The sequence below is a fragment of the Copidosoma floridanum genome, unplaced genomic scaffold (assembly GCF_036245765.1).
Source record: "Copidosoma floridanum isolate Cflo_tuat_1 unplaced genomic scaffold, Cflo_Japanese_pri ptg000025l, whole genome shotgun sequence".
Classification (NCBI taxonomy): Eukaryota; Metazoa; Arthropoda; class Insecta; order Hymenoptera; family Encyrtidae; genus Copidosoma; species Copidosoma floridanum.
Genome location: NW_028321902.1, coordinates 7,167,265 through 7,191,652, shown reverse-complemented (window position 1 = coordinate 7,191,652; position 24,388 = coordinate 7,167,265). Strand labels below are relative to the sequence as shown.

The window sequence follows — 24,388 nt, the reverse complement described above, 5'->3', positions numbered from 1 at the left end:
TACGTATATATACATATATATTTGAACTGCGATGATACATTTATTTTCGATGACAAAATAATAACTATAACTGTATTATTACTAATAAACGTAATCACGATCTTTCGCAATAATCACTTAACTCTTAACAAATCAAATCGACGGAAAAAAAAACCATTCGTAATGGCGTGTGTTTGTCTCGTTAGCGAATACTCCGCACATTCTATTGGCTTTCTTTGGAGGAAACAGATCTATACTTTGAATGAACGCATATTTGTTGGAATGGCTTGCTTCCTTGACAATATATGAATAAGCAAAACAAAACAAAAAAATTACAATAGTAATGATGTTACATCATTAATATTAATATGGTAAAATGTCTACACAAAGTTTGACAGAAAATAAATTAGCGAAACGTGATTTTACCCGACGAAACATTGAAATTGTAACTTCATAGTTTTTTTTTTTTAGATCTATTTAAAGTTGCAGATTTTTAAGATGAGAAGGTCCGCATACTTTAACAAAAAAGTTTGAGAGAATTATTTCGTGTTATTAGAATAGACGGTAAAGTGTCCGCTAAGTCCACGACACATCTGTATAACGTTGCGGTTAGGCGAACACTTTACGATTTTTTTTTATTATCTTTGTTCCTAATTATCCTATAGAAACGCATTGTTCTCCATTTATAATACAATATATTTCATAATCTCATTCGCATCATCCATATTACCCTCCTGTCGTCTCTATTCGTACACCTGGTTTAATGCTTCCAGGAAAAAAGTAAAGTCAACTTTCGCTTCTTCAACTTTGTCTTACGTGCGCAGGCATACATTTACAATCGCGTCAATTGAAATATCAATACACTATTTGCTTTTCCTCGATTTTCTTTGTTTAAATGCAATTATAACGTAGTGGAATATTCATAAACAACCTTTTTCTAATCAAATAAGTTTGCTTAATCATTTCACCTAACTCTTACTCGTCTTTAAATTTATTATTAATTCACAATGTCTTTGCTAATTTTTGTGCTACGCTTTTGCGTTTATTTATTTTAAGTTTATGTTTTTATAATACATACAACTAAATAAAACAGCTTCTTTTGGCGATGTGCTGTCATGCTCCAAGGTTCAGTCAATTATTAATACATGTTACTTCGAAAAAACAGTCAATAAGGATTGGATTAGCCGTTGTATCAAAATTTTTTTTCGAACTTATTGCTTAAAAATTTATTAGTCATGTTTATCGTGAATATACCTAACCGATTTTACTTTTATTTTTAAAAAAACGTGGCAGCATGGGCGGGATAAAACATTACCGTCTTATAAAAAAAAAATACGATTACAGTTCAAATTTAAAAAAGTTTTTTTTTTCAAAAACAGGCAGTCACAGTTGACCTGTCAATCAGTCGACGGACGATTGATGTACACAAACATTTAATTAACATCACTATTATTACACTCGAAAGATTCGTCAGACATCGAAGAAGGGAGAGTTTGTTATACACATTATTTTTGTTTAACGGTAATTGTATACACTAACAATGACGATATAAAACTAGAGAGAACCGTATGCACAGAGTATTTATAGAACTTTTTTTTCTAAACTCATTTAATCTACTTTAGCTCTTATCAGACTTCAGTTTTTTACTGCTTTTATTTTTTTTTCTTTTCTTTTTTTTCTTTTTTTTTCAATCGCGTCGTCGTCTCCTTATCGTCATTTCCACAGCACGGAGTCATAAAGCGCTTTCACAGACACTGCCCCTTCCTTTTAGAACACGTCATATTCTTCCCGGGATTTCACACTTACTTTGGGGGATAACAATCGAAAGCTTTTCAGCATAAGCCCTTTATTATTTTTACAGTGGCGCTTTTTTCATTTCAAACGTCGATAATTCATACACTGCTGTTGTTGAACCGTTATTTTATTAATTTTTTAATTTTATAATTCTATGAGAAAAAATTTATGACATTTCTTAATATTACTTTATTATTTATGGACTAAGTTTTATGTAATAAACGAGTGAGATTAAATACAATTATCAACGCTTGAAATCAATAGTTTTCGTAAAATTTATGTTTTTATTTGTAAAGAAATTGGCAATTGATGTATGGCATAATGAATTTGTTTGTTGATTGATCAAAGTTAAAGTGGGAAAAAAATGGCTAGATGATAAAATAGTCGCTGTGGTAAAAAGTCTCAGCGGAAAAAAGAAGCGTGTCCCGAACATTGCACCCCGTTCAAACTCGCGAAAAATTACTAACATCACTAAATTATCATTAATTACGATAGTAAAAATATTAAAGGCATAATTAAATAAGAGCAACAATAATCCTACTTTTATCGGACATTGTTGAAAAATTGCACAAAAATGCAATTGTCTTTTGATTGGCAGTATTCGTAATTTCTTCTGTTACTTTTTTTTTCTTTTTTACATATGATTACAAATATAGTAGGTATAAAAAAAGTGACAGAAAATCATTGCATTTATCCAAAAAACACGTAACAGTCAAGTTAAAGGAACAAGGCATCGGGAAATTGAGATTCTTCACTGCTCGGCGATTATCAAAGAAGAGAGAAAAACCACTACTAATCGTCGAACAGTGATTTCATTTGATGATTTTTTTTTTTTGTCATTATACCTCGCTAGAAAAAAGCTTATTCAACTTTGAGTTACCTAAGAAACAAACGTAAAACAAAACAGATCCACAAACCTCAGAAAAGCGATAACTGTAGTCTAGTCGGTGACAATTCCGATCACATGGACACACTCGAGGGGGTCAAATCACACGAGAGGCGGTCCTGGAAACGGCCGTTCAAACGAGTTCTACCCCGAATTTCACGACCCCGTGGGTCAATATAGCCACAACATCGTAGCTCACTGTCGTGTGTGAACAACAAATCACAAGACTAGAGTCTCGAGAGCCCCAACGAACAGAGAATCAAAAAAAGTTCTCGATTCGGTCTTGCCATAGCTTTGAGCAAGTCCAACCGAGTGTACGTATATACTAAGCCGACGAAAAAAAAAAAAAAAAAAAAAAAAACAATAATATAAAGTCGGGGAAGTGAGGAAATATGGAAAAAACACCCGTGGCATGTCGTACGTTTCTTTCGTTACGGAGAGATGGAGTGTGCTTGTGAGAGACAAGAAGGAAGGGAGTTGGGACGTGCTGTTCAGACGTAGTCCCGCTTGCTCTTCTTGGTCCTGCGGTAGCTGCGCGTCAGACTCTGCAGCGCCGCCGTGCTCAGCGCCGTTTTTGTACATGCCACGGCACTCATGTTCTAATTTCTGTCCCTGGATGAAAAAAAAAATCATGTATAAAATGTGAAAAAAAAAAAATTAAGACTAAACAGGATGATGCTTACCCGGGTCCAGGGTAGTAGTAGGGCGGAGGTCGCTCGTACTCGGTGCTCAATGGAGGTGCCACTGCGGTTGTCGGCTGGTACCTCGGAGGACCCCCGTTTGGAAAGTCCCAGTTCCTACAAAGAAACGCCATGGTATGTACTAGCAAACCGGAAATTTCGGAAACAATCAGCTATTCAGTTTTACATAAAACCCCGTCAATGGACGATCACAGTTGATTGTTTCATAGTGAAAAAAAAAATTCTTTTTTAAAATTTTTTTAACTGATGATAAGATGTAACAAAGTGTGGAAGAAAAAAATACAATCAGTTCGACAGGACGTACTAAATCAAATAATGCACTTTTGATACAATGTGTATAATATGCTTTATAGTAGTACAAGTGTGATTGATGAATTTTTGGACCGATTTTTATTCGTTCACTCGATTATGATTCATCTTTTACTTTACTCTTACGACATTACTGATGATACACTATTGTTATAGTCATGCTTATTACGAGAGAGAGAGAGAGAGAGAGAGAGAGAGAAAGCCTAATAGTTAATTACTTACTATTCAAAGCTTTAGTTTGTAGCAACGATATGATAGAATATAATATAATTATTATAATATGCATTGCATAGTATAGTGAGGCTAATCGGTAATCAGGCATATATGCGTATAGATGAGATAGATTCTATTTATGTAGGCGATGTCGTGATTGACGTGTGTAATTATGTGTGTTGTGTCTCAAGTTTGTGAATTTTTGTAGTGTAATTTAAAACATACATACGAGACGAGAACACAATACGACAAAAAAAAAGGGATAACATTAAGAAAAATGTGTGTAACATATTAACAATTTTTTACTTTTTTTTTTTTTTTACGTCAAAACAAATTTTTTTATTAAACGGAATCTCTTGAGAGATGTCCTTATGGGCGACTTACGTGTGTAGGCGCCGCGAGCGTCGCGAGGAGTAGCCTCCCCGCGAGGTTCCCACTCACCTGTAAATAACCGGGAAAAATACCATGTGACCAGTGTAAAATAACTGCGAATTGTTTTTTTTTTTTTTTTTTTTTTTTTTTTTTTTTTTTTTTTTTCTTGATTGTTCCGGTGTATAAGTATTCAGTGTTTTTATCATGACGTTTTTTATGTACTTGTATGGAGGAATAATGGTTTTTTTCGTTATAAACGTTGAATTAGTTAATCTTTGTTTTTTAAGTATATACACCAATTGAATCTCTGATTTATTCATTTTTTTTTTGCCACATCAATTTAAATAAATAGTGAGCTTCATGAGCTTTATGAAAAAAACAAAAAATAATGTTTATGACGAAAAATAAAATTCGAGAATCCATTCAATGAGTACAATAAGTTGAATGATAGTAAAAGTATTGACGATGAGTGGGAACCCTGGTGACTACCAGAATGTAGAAAAAAATAAATAAATAAATAAATAAAAATGAAACAAATGTAATGTAATTGGACGAAATAAGGCATGGAAGTGATAATTAGGCATTATAGTACAAAAGCGTGACAAATCAAACGAGTGCTGTACATGTACATAATAATATATTATATATATGTGACAAATGAAAAATGAACGGAATAAGAATAAGCGGCATGTTTGGCATGTGTTGAGCATTTGGTGGGGGCGGGGGGATGTTTTTAAACGTCAAGTGCGTTAAGACTTACTGTGATTTACCGAGCTCTACGCTAAATACTTTAGTGGTTTTATTTTGCTTAGCGGTAGTATTAGGTAGCGCTTTATTGCGCGCCAGCTGTCTCGAACTGCAAAGCAAAAATTCAAAAGAGACAAGAAAACCATTTTTTTGTTCATCAAAAAACTTAGTTAAATAAAAATAAAACAAAATTTAAAAAAAAAACAACGGAGTTTTCATGTTGGAATACGAGGATAGGAGGGGAAAAGTTCAGTTAAACGCCCCTCTTACGCGGTAATTTAGCGCGACTCTCTTTTTTTCTCCTTAAAGAGAGGAGCGCATGTAATTTACCGTTAAACAGCCGTTTCGTTTCGTTAAAGTGGAGTTAAGTAGTTCTAGTAACACAACAAAACACGTTTGCAGTGAAAGTGTCTGTACACTTTTTACAAGTACACAATTGGTTTTTTTTTTTTTTTTTTTTTTTTTCCATTTGTTGTTTTTACTTACTAATACTCGATTCGTAAGACGGTAAATGAGCTACTTTATTATTTTTCGCAAACTTTTTTCTGAAAAGAAACAACAATGACAGTATAAAAGAGAGTTTCATCAATAATATGCGAAATTTAATAACACAAATAAAAAAAATCCTCGTAATTAATCTAGATCCTGATGTTAAAAACATTAATTTAAACACGTGTTTGGTCGGCAAAATGAGACAGTCATCACAGATAAAGATTAATAGCATTGAGCAAAAGAAAAAGAAAACAACGAAAAAACCAATGACACCAAAGAAAAGAGGAAAAAAACGAAAATTCACGCTTCCACAGCGGCGGCTCTTTAACACCGTTACATATGTATATTGTATAATGTATCACATAAGCGACAATAACACCTTTAGCCTAGTATAGGCACACAATAGATAATCACGTATAGGCGCATAAGAAATTAGGAAAGCCATCGACAGATAGTGAGATAGTATCGTGTCAGGATTTAACTTACTTGGGCGCTATATCCGAGTAGCGCGTGTCAGGGTGATGGGAGCTGCACTGGTGCCCGTCGGTTATTCGCTCCCTGTCGGTGTAACCGACCGCCGGGCCGTCGTAGCTCTCAGGATAGCCACCACCAGGGTGTCCGTGGTGTCCGTGGTGTCTGCCGTGTACGGCGTATTTTTTTTCAATGCTACAAAATAATTGAAATTGGTAACATTAATCGATTATTTCGATCGTCGCGAGGTTTTTTTTTTTTTTGTTTTTTTTTTCAAGTTAGTCGTCAGATCGGTGCGTGTAATACATCTTCGTGCGGCGAAAATTCGTTGAGAGCTATATTTATATTTTTTAATAAAACAAATAAGTGTATGTGGGTTCGTGTGCGGGTTATAAAAATGGTCCACTAATCCTAATTTGAAAAACAAAAAAAAAAAGAAGTGAAGCGCAACATAAGTGGGTGGTGTGGATTTCAAAGCAGCTCCGTTGATTATCCATTCATCCGTAACCCGTAACGTGATTTGTTTATACAGTGAGTGTGAATGAGACAAAACAAACCAACACACAAATCGTGAAATGAGCGTGAACTTGATAAAAAAAAATTCAGATAATCTGCCAGTGTAGCGAACAATGAAGCGCAAAAAAAATGAAACATAATAATTTTTTGCATGCTTGAGTTGTTGTTTTTTTTTGTCGAATGGCATGCTAGCGCTATGATTCCTTTTGTTTTCTTTTGCGGTGGTTTGACGTTGAGTACTTACTGAGCGAGGGGCACGTTATCCCTGTCCGCATACGCGTCATACAAATATTCGCTGGAATGGAGCGTTTTAATGTGATTTAATAAATCTCAAGAACCATTCCAGATTTTTTTTTTTTTTTTTACTGATAAACCTATCTGCTATAGTTGAAACTTCTATGTGAAAAGTACAAAATATCTTTAGCCAAGAATTCATTTTGAATGTGGCAACGTAAAAACATTAATATTGAATTCGTTAAACTTCAACTGATGTGAAATGGCATGATGGCTCTTACTGCGGCAGAGAATAAATTTTTTGCCATATATTTTATTGGAGCCCACATAGGCGTTTTAAATAAGTATAAGTTATAGCAAAAAAATTTAGACTTCAATAGTAAGTGCTTTAGAAGTATACGATTACATTCACAAAAAATTGAATGGATGACTCGAAAATGTTTCAAAAATCAATGCGGGAAACACTAATATTTAAAAGCACAGATGTACAACTGTTAGATTTCGTGCTTTGGAAGCAGCTGTTTTTTACGTAACTTATTTTTAACGATACTTTACGTAATGTTAGTAAACTACCTCGTATTGTTTTCTCAAAATTTTCACAGAGCAAATGAGAATAAAATTTTCCAAAGTTACGTCATTAGAATTCATTACTTTAGAATTAAAAATCTTCCAGTCGTAGGAAAAATTTATTGTTACGTGAATAATTAGTTACAAATTTTTTTAATACTTACGGATTGACTAACGGCCCAGGATAGGGATCAGATTTTTGATAGAGAGCGCTCAATTTAACGCACAGAATTATCGTGGGAATAAACAGAACCAAGCACCAACCAACGCTCACCCAAAATCCATTCTGCAAACGAAAAATATTGTGTTTAAAGTTGTTAAATTATTGCAGATAATCCGTATAGCACACTTACGAAAGGATCAAGGATTTTGTTGCAGCCAGCTACAATGGTCGCATTGTACGCATTCGATATCGGACCGCATTTACCGACTCGGGTTAGGGTACTATTTATCACATAATTCAGGTAGCCGTTGACCTGGTGGATGAAAGCCTTGCCAAATTCGGCGGCAAGCTATACAAAAAAATCAAATTAATTTTAAACACAGCACCTCGTTAAATAATGATGTAACACAAGTACCCACCATTTTAACGTATTTAGGTCCCTCCTTGGTGATAAAGTCCTGAGCTTTATCCACCTCCTTGATAAGCTTGTAAATAGCATCGGCCATTGACGAATGATTGAACTTGATGTGTTCCTGCAATTCCATGGCGGTCTCGCTCAACTGGTGGCTCAAATTCGCCATGGGGATAACGATATCCCTGTGGTAACCCTCCAAGTCGTAGGCGTTCTTTAAAAGCTCCTCCTTGATGTCGTTGTGGCTCCTCGGTAACTTTGACGCCAGATCTCTCAGTTTCTCTGCCAACTGTTGGAGATTAATGTTCGTGATGTTCTCTTTAAGATGCTCGGTATACTGATCGAAACTGATGTCGCTGAGTCCACTATCGGCTAGAGCGTTGAGCTTCATTTTTGCCTCTTTACTAATAATCTCGTAAGTTCCGGAGAGACTAATCTTCTCCTCAAGTTTCTGGATCGTTTTGTTGATATCGTAGCGGTCGGTGTAGCTACGGAGCGTGTCGACATCAATAATATACTGGAGCTTTAGTACCTTGTAGATGGTCTCGTTTTTATGGCAAGAGCTGCAATAAAAACCATACTCTCGTTTAATGCCACTATCGGTGTGAAATAAGTTTTGCGATGAACAAAAAAAAAAAAAAAAAAAAAAAAAATATATCTCACTTGAGTATGTGGCTTATGTTGATGTCGGCGTGGTCATTCTTGGGATAGAGGAGGCGCTTGACCTCGACTAGATCATTGACGAGCTCAAACATCCTATTGTCGTTGGGATTCTTCAGCGGCTCGCAAATCGCTCGCTCGCTCAGTACGCCAGTGATCATGTGCGCCACGGTTATTATCATAAGCACACTCGTCACCAAAAATATCAGCCACACAGCTCTGAAACGTTCAAACGTAATCATTATGACTTAGCATCAATTTTTTTTATTTTTTTTTTATTGCAAGACGCTTACATCATGAGAAAGCAGGCACCAGTGCCCTTGTCACAGCAGTCCTCGCCATATCCATCGGGCCTCTTGCCACAAATTCCGCACAGCAAACCAAACACCAAACAGGTGAGAATGGTGAGGAGGATACACGAGATGGCGAGGCCGAGGTAGTATCTGCCGTAAATGAGCTCACTTAGCGCAGTCTCCAGGTTCTTCGGGGTGAAAAATTCGCTCAGGGTCGATCGACTGAGCAGCATCTGGAACCTGTAATCATATCACCCGCGTTAATAAAACTTTGTACACCATAGATCGCACACTGTACGTATACATGTACCTGTAAGGCGAATACTGGTTAATGTGATTCTTGACGTAATTGAGCTTGGGCACGTAGTTGCGGTCGATGTCCTGATTGATGCGCTCGATCATCTGGGCAACCTTATCAGCGACTTCGGCGAAGGATTCGCCGGCTTTCTTGATACTGGCACTGACGTCGGGTATCGTGTGATTGACCGATTGCTGGATTTCACGCTGGATGCTCATAAATTGTTGCCGGCCTCGGCGCACTTCCTCGACGATACTGTCGTTCAGCAATTGGGAGATGTTGTTCAATGCCTTGGTGACATCTTGGTCGGGAAGCTGCGGGAGAATCATTGCACAATTGTGATCTTTTGTTTCTTTTTCTCTTTGCAAACATCGAGCAATGGGTATTTACAAAAGTCACAAGGTACTTCATGCGCATGATTTTTATTCTTTTGGGCAGCTCTACTAGCTACTAGTAAAATAATATAAAATTACAACAGAACTAACGACGAATAAAATTATATCGTACTAATATACATGCTTACAGCTGATAACTTACAGATTCAAGCTTTTTTTTTTTTTGTTAGCAAGCATGAAACGAAAATAAATTTACAAGATATGATTATGAACATGTATCACATATATTTGTTTAACATATGTTGTAAATGAATTACTCTAACGGAAAAAAAAATATCAAATTGCATCGATCATTAGCAATATAATATAAACAGCCTTGATTAATAGATGCTTCAGCACATCTGTAATGAACAAAAAAATCTCGCAAAAAAAAATATGGCAGCAAGTTGGCACAGATTAGCGATATACATATATCGAGCTCATACGAAAGGATACCTGAGAGTTAACAAGTGTATACGACCTATATATATATATGTACCTTGGGAAAGTATCGGTCCAAGTACTGCGTTGAAAAGAAAAAATAGAAAAAACAAAAAAAAATAAGACAAAAATGTTACTCCATGTATGACGATGAAATTAGTATAATGTACACAATGTTGTGACATAGTCTAGATGATTTTGGGTTGGGAATGGTTAAAAAAAAAAGTTCTTTTTTTGGTTTCCTACCTTGTCAAACTCGGCCTCCACCTTCATCTGATTAATTTTGTACTTTTGCACGGCGTCCTTGCACTCCGGGGTAACGCAAGTGTTGAGCGTCTTGAGCAAACTACCTTTGACCCTCCGGACAACTATGCATCGTTGGCAATCAGTCAAAATTGGATTGCAATAAAACAACTCGATCGTACATGACGGAGTACTCACAGATATCGAGTCGCGAGGCATTGTTCCTGAGATTCCTGGTGATCTCGTTGATGGACTTGAGGTCCTTGCTTATGCTCCCGAGCCCCGAGACTATGACGTCCAAGTTCATAAGCGACACGGCGTTGGAATACTCAGCTAGCTGCTCCGTCACTATTTTACCGCTCGCCTGCAGGATGTTGTTGAGGGCGAGCTCCAGCTCGTGGTAGTTGTCCTTCAGCAGTGTGTCGATTTCGCCCCTACGAGCAACACGATATATATTCTATCGTTATTACTTGGGTGAGAGACGAGGAAGAAAAAAAAAAGGGGGGGGGCTGACCTGGTGGTCCTCAGGTAGAGCTTGACATCCTGTAGACTGACGTTTGCCGACTCGGGTAGTTCCCTGGTGCCGTCCTGCATGTACTCGTTGGTGACGAAGGCGCAAACGACCCCGAAGAGTATGCAGGTGGAGGCGCCGATGAGCAAGCTGCTGAAGAATATCTTGCGGCAGTGGTCGTGTTTCTTGTCGAAGGGCTCGCTACGGGCGCCGCACCGGCCGACGCACCGGCAGCAGCAGAAGAACAAACCGACGCACGGGAGCACGGCCGCGAGCAGGACACCGGCCAGGGCGAGGCCAGTTATGCCGCCGTAGTGCGTCAGGATGATGCGCCACTCCGTCCTCGGGTCCGCGAACTTTGGCGCCTTTTCCGCGTCCAGCCGGATCATACCTGAAAATTATCGTGTGATGTTTTTCATGCTTTTTAATATTAAGACTATATAATTATAAACTGCAAAAACTTAAAAATACATCTTGGAATCCTAGAATCCTCGGTTCCGAGTAACTATAATCTCTTGCTTTGAGAAAATATTTTGTTAGTGTGCTAAAAATATCATCTTGTTTTGTACAGAATAGATAAAACATGTTCTTGACTGTAATGGTGCCATTATTTATATATGTACGCACGAGCGTGTATATTATGTAACGTAACGATATCGGGTCACAAAATCGTCCCTTATGAAGCCAGAATTGTAATGAAAAAAAAAAAACTTCTACAGCTTAGACGTATTTAAAATAGTTGACCGGGATTAACCCATTTTTTCACTTCCCTCTGCGTACGATACCTTTGGAGGATGGAGGTGTTGTGTACGTATAGCTTCCCAAAGAGGATCCTCGCGTTTTCTCCGCATTGGGAGGAGGTATGTAAAATTAGAACCGCGCCCGTTTCCATTGTAGAAAAAAAAGGGGAGAAACAAGCAAAGCAAAAACGAGAAAAATACACGCGCGCAAGCGGTGCTTCTTGCCCCTCGGCCGTTTCTTTCAATTGAGCGGCGAATTGTCGCGAGCGAATGAAAACGTGACGCAAAAAAGCAACAGCCCAACGTCCCATGAAACCCTATATATATCCATGCACATCACAGCCAGGGAGAGAGAGAAAATAGCGGCACCAAAGATCTTGTTTTTTTTTTTTTTTTTTTTCGTCACCAAATACTCCATATCTATATGTTGTAAATATACGGTAAACGGTGTACACTTGATACGAGTAATACATATATGTATGTCTTATACAAATAACCCTGGTTTTGTTTTTATACAGTTCCCCTGCCCCTGCCCCGTAGGCACGCACTAGCGGTAATCGCGAGTTGCTCCAGAAACGAAAGGCAGAGGTTTTAAGCCGATGCTTAATCAAATCAAAGATTGTATCTCTATTCGATCGCTGAGGGGTTTTTTTTTTATAAGTATATACTATACTCTATATACTCGTTTGTCAAAGTCTCGCCAACAGTGTAAAGAGGGGGATAATGCAAAATCCGAGTGACCCCGATCTCTGAAAATCATCATCGCCATGTCCACCGATATACATATTACTCGTCACATACAATATTGTACGATATGACACGTGCTCCATAGAAATACGCACCAAGTGGATGGTATAGAGCGATCAAAGAGGAGAGTCCACTTGCGCGGTGATTAAAACAAATCGCAGTGATACCTACATGTATATACACGTCCCAATGGGGAGCAGCCTCGAGAAAAATATATTTTGCTCGCAATAGTTAATTCACGAACGAAAAAACACAAAGATCCCCTGTTTCATAATTGTGTCAGAGATAAAGAGGGACGGCTCCTCCTCCAAGCAATTACAGCGAGTCTTTTTACGTCACATCTCTCTGCCGAAAAAGAAATAAAGGCTCGCCCGCGAAATTTTACACCCATTACGTTTTACTTACGTCTGATGTAACTATAACTAAGTATACTAGATTGTATACGTTATAGGCACGCTGATACAATGTATATGGGTATATGCGCAAGACCGCGCGCCTGTGTTTTTCGCCGAGTCCATGTTCTGGATATATATATGTATGCTTTGTAAGTGGTTGTGCGGGTCTAGGGAGGCAAAAGTTTGTATATACCGTTACCCATCAAGTATACACGAGCGCGAGAGGAGGAACGATGGTTGTTTTTTTTTTTTTTTTTCTTGCTTCTGAAATCCTCTCGAGCCAAACGTTGTGTACAGGTACAGGTGCGCAAAAACCGACGAACGGAAGAACGGACGGGAGAGCGAAACTCATATACCTATACACCGGAGAGAATAACGTTTGAAGATTGAAAAACGGGGGCGTCGGACGTGACGGGAGCAGATAAGGGCAATTGAGTTCTCTCTCTCTCTGTTCTATATTGTATCTCGCGCGTGTAGGTATACACACAAAGGGAAACTGTACGACCCACGCTCGCGCGTCCAATTGTCCCTATCCGTATATATTATGTATAATGTATATACACACACAAAACTCATGTATATACTCTATGATTTTGTTTGTCTGTTTCATTAACAAAGTGCTCTTTTGGTGCGTTGACTTTTCGCGTATAGTTGTCTTACGTGTGCACCTATATACAATCTCATAGGTGTATATTTACAACCAGTAAAAAACACAAGGCCGAGAGTTATTAATTTTATAGTATACATAATATTATAAATATTAGCGAGCAGCACTTGGTAAGGGATATCCGCGTCAGCGAGCGATCCCAAAGTCAATGCCGCTATATACTTATATATATTTATATCTCTATTTACTTGCTCTTTGCGCGGGTACATGTAAAAAATTCCACTCACCATACGGTTCACGGTACCACCACGGTAAGATACACACACGTATGCGTACTATTTTTTATTTTTTTTTTTTTATCTGTCATATGGTTTGTCGCCCAGAGTTGCGTAAATGACCGATTGGGTTTCGATTTGCCGAGTTTGCGGTTCGTTGAAGCGCGTGTAATGCATGTTGTTGGCAAGGTGTATAAGAACAATGCTAATATCTATAGTGTCGTGTCTAAGTTGCCGGTGAGCGTCAATTTCGATTTCGGAGGCACTTGTTTTATACAATTTACACGTCATATATTCCCAGCAATGACATCGTTGCGGAGGGCAACGTATATTAATGGATTAATAAATCCCTGCAGGTAAAAAAAAAAAAAAAAGTGTGTCCACAGTTGCTTTTTTTCCGTAATACAACGCACACCGGAGGTGACACTTTTGCTATTTTTCAATACATCGTGTTTACATCAGTTGAGTAGCACTTTGCTAAATATTGACATTGCAAGTATTTGTAAATTAAATTAATAATTTTGTATATTGTATGAATCTTGTATCTTTTGGCCTATTGGACTTCGGTCTTAACGGCTTAATAAATTAAAAAAAAAAAAAAAAACATCGTGTTCACGTCCCAGATGTATGTGTACATACAATTTTTTCGTAACAATAACTCTCTCTATACGTATATCAAAAATTCGTTGTTATCTCGTTTGTTTGTTTGTTTGTTTTTTTTTCCTCCTCTTCTCCGTTGAGGCGCGATAAAAATAATCCTCAAGATAATACCAAACCTCGTGTTTGTACGCAAACAGTTATATAATTTTACAAAAATTTTTTCCACCCCCTCTCAGGGTCGTCTTTGTATCAACAACATCTCATATACATCTCGCAGAATTTTCGTTTCCTTTATTTGTTATAATATATACAGGTATATACAACGTGAACGTTATCCGACACCCACACCAACGGCCGGACGGCGACGACACAAGGTTCGTCGAAACATTTTCCAAATATCCCCCCGCCTCCTTCTTCGTCCCTTATCATGGATAAAAAAATCCATTCATTTGCAAACATCATAATCACCATCGCCCCCCCCCCTATCTTTTCTCTCTAATAAACAGAATCGGAGCTGCTGCATCGTGTTGCATCACGTGCATGTATAATAAATATACTGTGTATCATTACTCCTATTACACGGAGCGAGATATCTATATATGTATATATACTGTATAGCTAATCGAGGGAGGGAAGATATAATCATACGCCATGTGAAAGTATATATATATAAATATGAGCCGCTTCTTCGATGTGTGTGTGCAGGGTCGAGAGAGAGGAAAATATAGAGGAAGGACTGGCGATGGTGATGGTTACCCCGACCAACAACCGGATACTTACTAGATAACGCGCTGATATGATATAGCGCGCGTGATAATAATAATGAATTTTATGTACACAAGATCTATATAATCGAGTATATGGAGGTACACGTATTATATTATTTATATATACTATGTTTGTTAAAAAGAATCGCTTCTTTTTCTTCATTTACTTAAAGCATTTGGGGGCTTATAATTAAAAAAAAAAAAAAAAAAAAAAAAGAAGAAGAAGAAATATATACCTATATGTTAACACGCCACACTGGAGCGCGCTAATATACACGTATAGGTATGTATATATATATATATATATTTCTCGCAGGATTTCGTTGTTGAAGTTGTTTTTATTTCGTATTCGGATGGGGGGGGAGGGGGGAACAGTTAAAAGTAATAAACGTCTTGGGAAACGCGCTGCTGGTGCAGACGATTAAGTATCTCTCCGTGTGATGTTTCGTTGCAGAGGTGTACACCTATATATATATATATCTTAATACCAGGGATGCTGTATATTCGCGAGGGCTCTCTCTCGTTGGAGATTTCGATGGAAAAAGAGACGCGCCGACGAAAAGAGAGTTTGTCGCATAGCGAATACGGGGTAAACAAGCAAGTGCCTCGCCTGTTGTGTTGTATACATTATACACTTATAGGGGGTGCACCACACCTCGTTAGAAACGTAGGGGAGGAGGAGGAGGAAAACTGTGTTGTGCTCAGTCGAAGGAACAGCAGCGAAGGGGAGAAAACTCGGATAGGAAATTAGGGTAAAAGCGTGGGCGAAAAAAGACTTTGCCAGCCAGAAAATGAATAAAACGGGACCGAGTGTGCTAGCACATATATCTTATGTGTGGATGCTGAAAGAATGGATTTAAAGCGAGAGGGAGAGAGAAAGTGATGGATGATGAAAACAAGATTCCGGGATGCAGACCACATATATACTTATATATACTTATTGGTAGTCTATAATTCCGTACTATTGTTTGTTCTCGGTGCATGTAATTCACAGAGGGGAAACATTTTTGTTCCTTTCCTATTGGGTAATTGGAGAAAAAAAACAGGATCGTCAATTTTTAAAAAATCCACACGTGATAATATTCGCATGAAAGGGGGAAAAAAAGGGTGCAGCCGAGTATCGCGATAGTAACGGTGCAGTATGAAGGGCACCCCCTATACGTATATGTAAAAACAGGGGAAAAAGCGCGTGCGTGTGCGCTATCGCAAAATCAGAGACGTATTCGCACGCGTGTATACATTTATATATATGTATGCTACATCGGCTACATAGGTATATTATAGCCTGTAGGTAATACCGCCTGCATCATGAAATATTACATACTACAAGCAACTTTGCCCGCACGCGAGTCCGGAAGTGAATCAGCGAACATCATCATCAGGGTCTTTGTTTTTTTTTTTTTTTTTTTTTTTTTTTCGCTTCAACCCCTTAGTCTTTTGTTTAACAGGTAAAAAATTAATACGGGGAACCTGTTAGTAGTTCGTGGGGCGCATCGTGTCGAGGGGGATCAGTATATAAAAAGCGCCGAGAGAGAGACAGAGAATATACTGCTTATAGACGGCAACTCCAAAAAGCAAAAAAAAAAAAAAAAACAATAAGTACACGGAGCTAAAAAGGATGCACACCTATATAGAGATTCGAAAAGCAGGTCACGCTTCACTTTGTTGTCTCCCTGCTGCGTGTGTGTACGGGCGTGCAGTGCGAGGGTGACAAAAAAAAAAAAAAAAAAAAAAAAATAGAGAAGAGAAGTAGCTCGTAGGCGCGATTTCTTTACCTGGAAAGTTTACGAGCGCGCGTACGTTGTGCCCAATTGTTGTCGGTGATGGTGTTGTTGAGCCAGGTTTTTGTTCACGTTACAGGTACCCAAAAGGTATGTATGTATGTGCGTGTGATGCTGCCGATCGCGAACCGATATACGTAGGCACGTACACGGTGCGGAAAGGCCGCGCGTCAGGTATCGCTAATAGTTAGAAAGTAGCGGATGACCTTTCGCGGGGGAAGGGAGAGGGGAGCAGTGTTTAGCGTTGGCTTTCGAAGTTATCTCCCGCGCGGATGAGAGCGGCTCTCTTGAAATTGCGGACGGCCGAGGTCCAGTGTGTGTGTGTGTGTGTGCTCTTTTATTTAAAAAACAAACGAGGAATGGTAACCAATTGGTAATTTATCGATATATATATAATATACAATGCACATTTGGGTAATTATGCATGCATACACATGTACGTATATGTCGAGCTTTGACCCCTTAAGCTGTATTATTTGTACGCATTACACGATAGAGTCATCGTCTGCATATGTACAAATATATATATTATAAGCATGATGAAAAACGACAAGGAGAAACGAGCACGCGTGCAATGACTCACCGGGAAAACGTGAAATTTCTCGCTGTATAAATATATGTGTGTACCTGTACCATGAGTAGGCTGTTTGCTCAATTTGACGCGGTATTGGAAATTGGAACCCGTTATTCCATTGTACCGGTATATAGACGCGAAACAAAAAAAAAAAAAGTTAAGAAAAAAAAAAAAAAAACGATAGGTGCTGTACTTATATACATACCTACAAATTAATAACCGCAGTAAGCAGGTAAGTACTTGAGGCATGAAAAATTTTCACGTGTACAAGCCATCATATTTATAGACAAAGTGATATTGGTGTGGGTACCCTATGTAACTCTATAACGCGTGTGCAAAATAGAGGCCATTATTTTTATTAGGTATATATTATATTATTACGAGGTGCCGTTCGTTAATGTATAATACGTGCAGCCGCTGTTGCAGGGAGGGTCCCGGCTGATGACGACTTTTTTGTTTTCCCCAGAGCAAGATGGTGGTGTAGATGTACCTAAAACCTAGCACTAGTAGTCAGGTCGCCACTTTTTTTTCCCTTCCCTTTCTCCCGATATCTTATGGCGTTGCTTTTCTTTTTTCCTCCTCCTTTTACTTATCTCTCTCGACTGACTCACACACATTTGTTTTGTAATACATGTAGGTACAACCTACAACGTGTGTGTTTGGCGAAGAGGATGTGGCGTGAACACGTGTGCTGCAGCTTGGGCCTTGTATATATACACCTCTCCTCCCCTTTTTTTTCTTCTTACACGCTGACTGCAGTTAGTAGGTATATATAAAATATGGTGTGCACATGCATTTTTTTTTTTTTTTTTCCAAGGGCTCTATCTCTCTCTCGTGCTCGGCTCAGGATGTAGCCGTGCCTGTCCGGCGTACCATATAGCGATGATGATGATGATGATGCGCACGAGAGGAAAGCTAAGTACGTACAAGGAAACAGGTTTTATTCCAAAGACTGCTGCATACTTATAACTCCTTTTTTTCTTCCCTTTTTCTTCGAAGGAACACACCACACTCATAGGATATATTCTGATATACATATCTACATTTTTCGCAGTTCTTTGTGCCCGTGTCGTTGATTTCGCTCGTTTAGTTGGACACACATAATTATATTATACACATATAAACGCATAAAAGATGTCCCGTGTTCCGCGTATCGACGCTAAAAATACGTTGTTCCCTCCGATTGACAATACAATAAGAGTTCGTTTTGCAAGGGTGCTCTCGTATACCTGCACGCTACCTTGTGTACCTATACTAGGTGGGTTTTAGCGGCACGACTATTCGGAGCCGTTGTCCATATATATACATAATATATTAAGGAGAGGAGGAACAATAGCAAGTGAAAAAAAAGAGGTGGCCTTCGGCGAACCGTGAACAGGACACTCTTTTTCTTCTTCTGCGTAAGTATAGCGTTATCATCGCACGCTATAGTTTATACTTGGGTGCATTGTACCATCCATGAAACAATCGAGTTGCTCCAGACGTCGGGCAGACGCGGGCGCGAGAATAGGCGAAACAATGGACAATGGTGTAGTGACGGTAAAAAAAAAGAAGAAAAAAAAAACAAAACAAAATACTCGAATTTCTCTCTAAAACCAAATGAATAAATAAAAGTTGTTCAAAGAAAAATAGGATACGGAAAAGCTGCGCTAATAGTGGTTCGTTGCGTCGCTTGAGGCTGAAACACTTGCCACAAATTATAAATATAGCCGCCGCGCGCGTGGGGGGTACACCCATGTATACATTATAAATACACAAAAACACAGAGCACCCATGCACACATGTGCGTCCGCTCATATACATACATACATGTACCGCATATTGTCATTACGTGCATGCAACGTCGCTCCTCCAAGCTGCAGCTGTCGTTTAAATGCTCTCGTTCGTGTATTGCCCCCCCCCCCTGATGCAGCAACACCACCATCACGCCTGTGAATGAATTCGTGCCTTTTCGCCGAACAACCGAGCGATCAACGTTTCATTCAATACTCAATACATCGGTTATAACATCTGTATGAGTAATAATTCCACGCAGCAATCCCAATAAAAAATAATTTCTTGGCATCTTGTGGCGTCGTTTATATACGACATGTGTGGCATGTAGGTGGGTGTACACATTGATTATATTGGTACTTACGCCGCTACAAAATTGTCGCGGCTCGTAAGTACAAGTATAAGGTATGTGACGTAAAGCACCTTGACGCACACTCGTTTGTATATATTTATACGGTGGGCGTTTGATTGCGCGCGATCTGTACACTTGGAGGTGGAGGGGGGTCGGAATTAAAAGCACGTGACTTTTAGGACAAAGTGTCTTGGAATCCGCATCAGCTCAACTTTCCTCGGAAGAAGAGGAGGATGAGTCCGCAGCTGCGTCACGTCTTTGGCTGCTCCCATAATGAGCCCCCGTTCCCGTTGGCAGCTCGCCTGAGCCCTTTTTTTGGCCCTCCTCCTCCTCGCCGCGGAGCACTTGTTCCCGAAAAAGTTGACCTAGCTCCTCTCTCTCTTCCTTTTTTTTTTTTCTTTCTTCTTCTAGCATTTCCATATACATAATATATGCACCACCACCCGTACATTTATGTATAATAATATGTACACACACACGTCTACGTATTGTACAGCACGGGTGTTATTTAATTCATAAAATAATTATCCCATAAGCGGTTTGAATTTTCTCTCCACCTTCTGTATATTGACGCAACGCTGTGGTTTTTTTTTTTATATACTTGGGTTTTCGGTACATACTACAGGGTTATGGCGACCACAGCGGAAGTAGTTTTATGGCGTTGTACGTGCGTGTATGGTCGTGTATGGTCGAACGTGTAGCAATTGTAGCAAAGAGAGTAAGCTCACGCGTTCGGAGGAAGTGCGAAGGTCACGTGTCGGTCGTTTCGCAATTAGACGGTTAAGTACGTAGTATTAAGACCAAATCAATTCGACGGCACTCACGCGGCGACTGATCGAAAGTACGTATATTTATATACGCCCCAGAGCGATATACACACAAAAAACATCATTTGCGCGTGACTGAATAAATAAATTTATACCACGACTTGGGGTAAGAGAAGCTTATCTAGGTGCTACAATCTGTGACTCATATTTTATACATCAGAGGAGAAGAAAATTCAAACGTCTCGAAGAGCGCGTCTCTCCACCACCAACACACTGAAAAAAAAAAAAAAAAAAAAAAAAAAAAAAAAAAATGTTCTTGGAATCAAGAGAAAATATTTAATATTTACTCAAATAGTTTCAAGCAAACAATCTCTTCTCAATATTTATATATGACATGAGAAAATACATCACCTCGCTTCAAGGGCACCATTTCCGGTATTGATATATTTTTTCTCGATTCCATGAGAAATTTTTTCTCTTCTGTTCAGTGCATCCATCAATACCATGGATACTTACATATATATATTTTTGTAAATCATTTAAAAGCGCGCGTGCCGACTGGGGTTATTTTCTGTTTTTGCACACGACGCGCGTCGTGTAGTTTATTTTTCCAACCCATTCGTAGAGAGATCTACATAATATATAAGTACCGATACACACGGTGCGATTAAAAATAATACAATAGTTACCGGAGGCAAAGCCAATGGCTGCAAGTGGAAGCCTCATCGTGCATCGTAAAAATATGCTATTCCGCCTCGTTATGATATTATTCCTTGCATTGTTGTGCCCCCCCCCCCCGAACAAAAGCGAGATATCCCATTATATGAGTTTCGTGAACTTGAAACGCGTCGTAAGTATAATATACCTACTCTCATCGTCCTTTACGGTCGCGAATGCACATGCGTTTTGTTTGCGAAAGAACTCGCTGACTCGCGAGCGCGCGCAAGCAAAACAAAAAGAAACTTTTTCCTTTTTTTTTCCGATGAATGAAAGAGCACCAGAACCAAGATGTCTCGTGTTTACCTGTTGTTCGGTGCTTAGCTGCAGGTGCTTGCTATGTATACCTATTACGCGAGTGTGGCTTTTATTTTTTAAAAAAGCAACGAAAGGAAGACTTTTGTGATCAAAGAATCGGAGGGCAGTGCCAATAAGATTAAATAGCCCGAGAATAAGAGATGCGAAGAGAGAGAGAGCAAGGAATGAAGGTACCTTAATATACAGGCATACAATGTCAACGAAGGGGTGATGAACAGCTGGATGGTGTTGGTGATGCAAGGGAGGACAAAGCGTGCTCCCGTTTTCTTTTTTTGTTATATGGCATGGGTCGCAACACACATAGCGGCAAGAGAGCTCCAAAATCAATTGTTGCGCAATCCATGCAAAACAAAAGTGCAATAATTTATGCGAGCACACACGATTTTTCGCCGCTTCGAGGTAAGGTATAAAAATGTGCAGTCTTTTCTCTGTTTCTATCGGTTTCTATAGCAATAGGAATACCCCATAATAATAGACAGAGGGATAAAGAGGAGTCCGATACGCGACATTGGTATCCACACGGTATTGATGTGACGAAGCATCAGGAAGTTGAGATTACGTTATCGCGCGTATTTATTTTAGACTTTCAAAATATGAGATGATAAATTGAAACAAAACAATAGAAACACTTGCGATCGAGTTGCGTTACGCAGGCCAAGCCGGGCTTGTGTATAGGTATACTTACTGTGATTTTCATTTCCCTCCCAACGAGGAAAAAATAGTACGAACCTTACATACAGGGATGGCAGAGGTGTATAACGGTGGAAGCACCTTACGCACATAGGTATACACACACTCACGATACGGCCACTCCATATAGCACGCAATCCATATGATCGCGACTCCAAACAAAGGCGACTATATATAATATATACTCGCATGTTACAGGTGCATTGTACGTAAAAATAGTTCTCGCAGGGATAAAAAACAAAAAAGTAGGCACGGCGTGGTGCGAATAAACTATACTAAAAAGTTGAAGAATAAATAAATAAAGAAGAAAAGAGGTGTGAAAGAAGGTAGAGAGAGAGGAGAGCGGAAACGTGTACACCCAGGTAAGTAAGTAAGCAAAAGTGCAATGCACTTGGGGGGTTCGTCTGACTGACCGCATTCGGCACCACTCGGTCGATTGGCACACTTGTATACACCAGAGATCTTGCCTACATAATTATGCACTCACATATAGAGCTTCTGTCAACAACGTCATCCCTTTTAAATCTTCTCTCCTCTCTGCATCCCTTATATTATACTACAAGTGATGAATTGATTTTTTTACTATGAATGGAAAAATCAGTATATACAATTTTACATGCTGCTGCTGCTTGTTATTCTTAGGTATGTGCCATATATTACACAGGATGTCGCTATTTATATTTACGTGGACTGTGTATATATGGGGAGACAACGAGAGAAGAGCATATCAGAAGCTGCACAGTGTGTAAAATAGCAACTAGCAACGAATTGTATACATAGATAGGTAATATACTTGTATGAAATATGGGGACGCAGACACAAGTCGGGCGAATGAGAAGAAAAGAAAAATATAAAGTGAAGGTGCAGACGACCTCGAAAAAGAGATCCTCTCTCCCTCACGCACACGCACAGCTTCCTATATTTTTCTCTAATCCTTTCTCGCTCTCTCTCTCTCTCTCTCGACTTTTATCTTTCTGAAAACGAAGGCTGTAGGTATATATATATCATCGAGTCCCGCTATATAATTCCTTGTGCGTCCTGGTGGCACCCAAGAGTAAAAAAAAAAAAAGGACTCACCTTCCGGGTAGGCCTGCTTGTCCTGGACAAAGTCGATGAACATGTTGGTGATGTTGTAGAGCTGTTTCATGCCCTTGTGATGGTACTTGGTGTTGGAGCGATACGCAACACCGGTGTTGTTTACCACGGTGTAGTTGATCGGCTGGGCACCGATAGTCTCGTTGAGCCTGCGCTCCAGCTGACGTTGCCCGAGCTCGGTCGTCGTCGCCTCGGCCACCAGGAGCCCGAGGATCGCCACCAGCACCAGCGGCACAGCCATGGCCCAGCTGCTGCTGCTGCTGCACCGCCCGCCGCACATCCTCGCTGTTGTTGCTGCTATATCCTCCTCCTCCTCCTGCCCTTTCTTTTGTCTGCCAGTCTACTTATGTCGTACTATTTTTTTTCTTCTCTTTTATTAACGTTAACGCACATTTACACACCACCACCAAGAGTAACAATAGGTTGTTCCACCCCCGCGCGAGACGACAACTATGACTGAAATAAAGCGGGGGAGGACGCACTTTCGATGCGCGACGAGAGGGTCAGGGGGTGGCGATTGTTGTTGTTGTCGTCTGGGACGCTGCCCGCCAGCGACTGGACCATCCAGAGTATCCAAACCACCACCACTGATGCTCTCGTTGGCAACGCAACTTCATGCACACAACGAAACGCGAAAGACGGAGATAGAACACGACTACACGACGCCGTGTGGTGACCCCCTACATAGCGACCGACCGATGGCTTGGTTTCTTCGTATCTTGGTTACAGCTAAGCTTGTGTATATATAGGATGCATACAATATGTCCTATAGATGAGATACAAGATGTCGATTCTGGCTATTATCTTTTTTGATGTTCGTTGCTTGTAGGCATTGCAATGGGCATTCGTTATCTTATCTTGACTAGATAATCATTTTGCATGTAGTGTTTGATAATTTGGCATAACTTTTAAACATGTTATTTTTGAAAATCCTCTGACTACCCTGTACTATCAAATAAGTTTCTTTCGTAGGGCAAGGATTTTAAGTTACAATACTTTGTTGTTTTAATATTTTTAATTATTGCTGTACACAGAATTCGTATGATTCTATTTTACCTCATAAGATACGAGTAGGATTTGAATCTTGACTTTACTTGGTCGTTCATTGTTAATGCAAATTTATACATTTTACATAATTAGCGGTGAACCTATAATTGTGTATATATATACATAGCTTTTAAAAGACTCAGCTGGTAGTTGCAGATAATGACAATCCGGCAATTCTCGATTGTTGGTAAAAATGAAATGCGCCATAACAGCAGTTAATGTTATCATTTAAAAACAACTGAGTGATATTATTTACAGTGATTCGTCTTTTGTTGAAATTTTTGAAAAACATGAGTAAGTAATTTGTACACTTTTGGTTACAAGCGTGTAAAATGCATTTTTTTACGAACAAATTATTTTTGATAATAACGTTATTCCCGAACATTTACCATAAAAATTTCCAACTTGTCTTCTCATGAGTAAATATTTGTAAGTGTGGTTAATCCACCCCTGCAATGAAAAAATTT

At 39.2% G+C, this 24,388-nt stretch overlaps 1 protein-coding gene across 4 annotated transcripts; it reads right to left on the bottom strand.

Moving 5' to 3' along the window:
- Positions 1-32: 32 nt before the first annotated feature.
- LOC106644505 (prominin-like protein) lies at positions 33-23,524 on the bottom strand. 4 transcript variants are annotated; one of them, XM_014360033.2, is made up of 16 exons: positions 22,857-23,524; positions 10,680-11,067; positions 10,364-10,599; positions 10,169-10,290; positions 9,981-10,004; positions 9,120-9,421; positions 8,810-9,049; positions 8,520-8,735; positions 7,864-8,419; positions 7,635-7,793; positions 7,446-7,567; positions 6,725-6,775; positions 5,980-6,159; positions 5,015-5,110; positions 3,343-3,456; positions 33-3,271 (listed from the first exon to the last, which is right to left on the bottom strand). In XM_014360033.2, the coding sequence occupies exons 1-16, from the start codon at positions 23,152-23,154 to the stop codon at positions 3,259-3,261; spliced, it is 3,117 nt and encodes a 1,038-aa protein (XP_014215519.2). In that variant the 5' UTR covers positions 23,155-23,524; the 3' UTR covers positions 33-3,258. The 4 variants fall into 4 exon arrangements, with proteins under 4 accessions (XP_014215519.2, XP_089451257.1, XP_089451256.1 ...); XM_089595131.1 differs by lacking the exon at positions 5,015-5,110; XM_089595130.1 differs by lacking the exon at positions 6,725-6,775.
- Between the last annotated feature and the right edge of the window lie 864 nt (positions 23,525-24,388).

What these genes read in the sequence shown, in the direction of transcription:
- LOC106644505 (XM_014360033.2), bottom strand. Translation starts at nt 23,154, where the DNA reads ATGTGCGGCGGGCGGTGCAGCAGCAGCAGCAGCTGGGCCATGGCTGTG. An exon ending in CCTGGGCCGTTAGTCAATCC is followed by an intron (nt 6,776 to 7,445) that starts GTAAGTATTAAA and finishes GCTCCATTCCAG; the next exon opens with CGAATATTTGTATGACGCGT. An exon ending in GTAGAGCTCGGTAAATCACA is followed by an intron (nt 3,457 to 5,014) that starts GTAAGTCTTAAC and finishes GTTTCTTTGTAG; the next exon opens with GAACTGGGACTTTCCAAACG.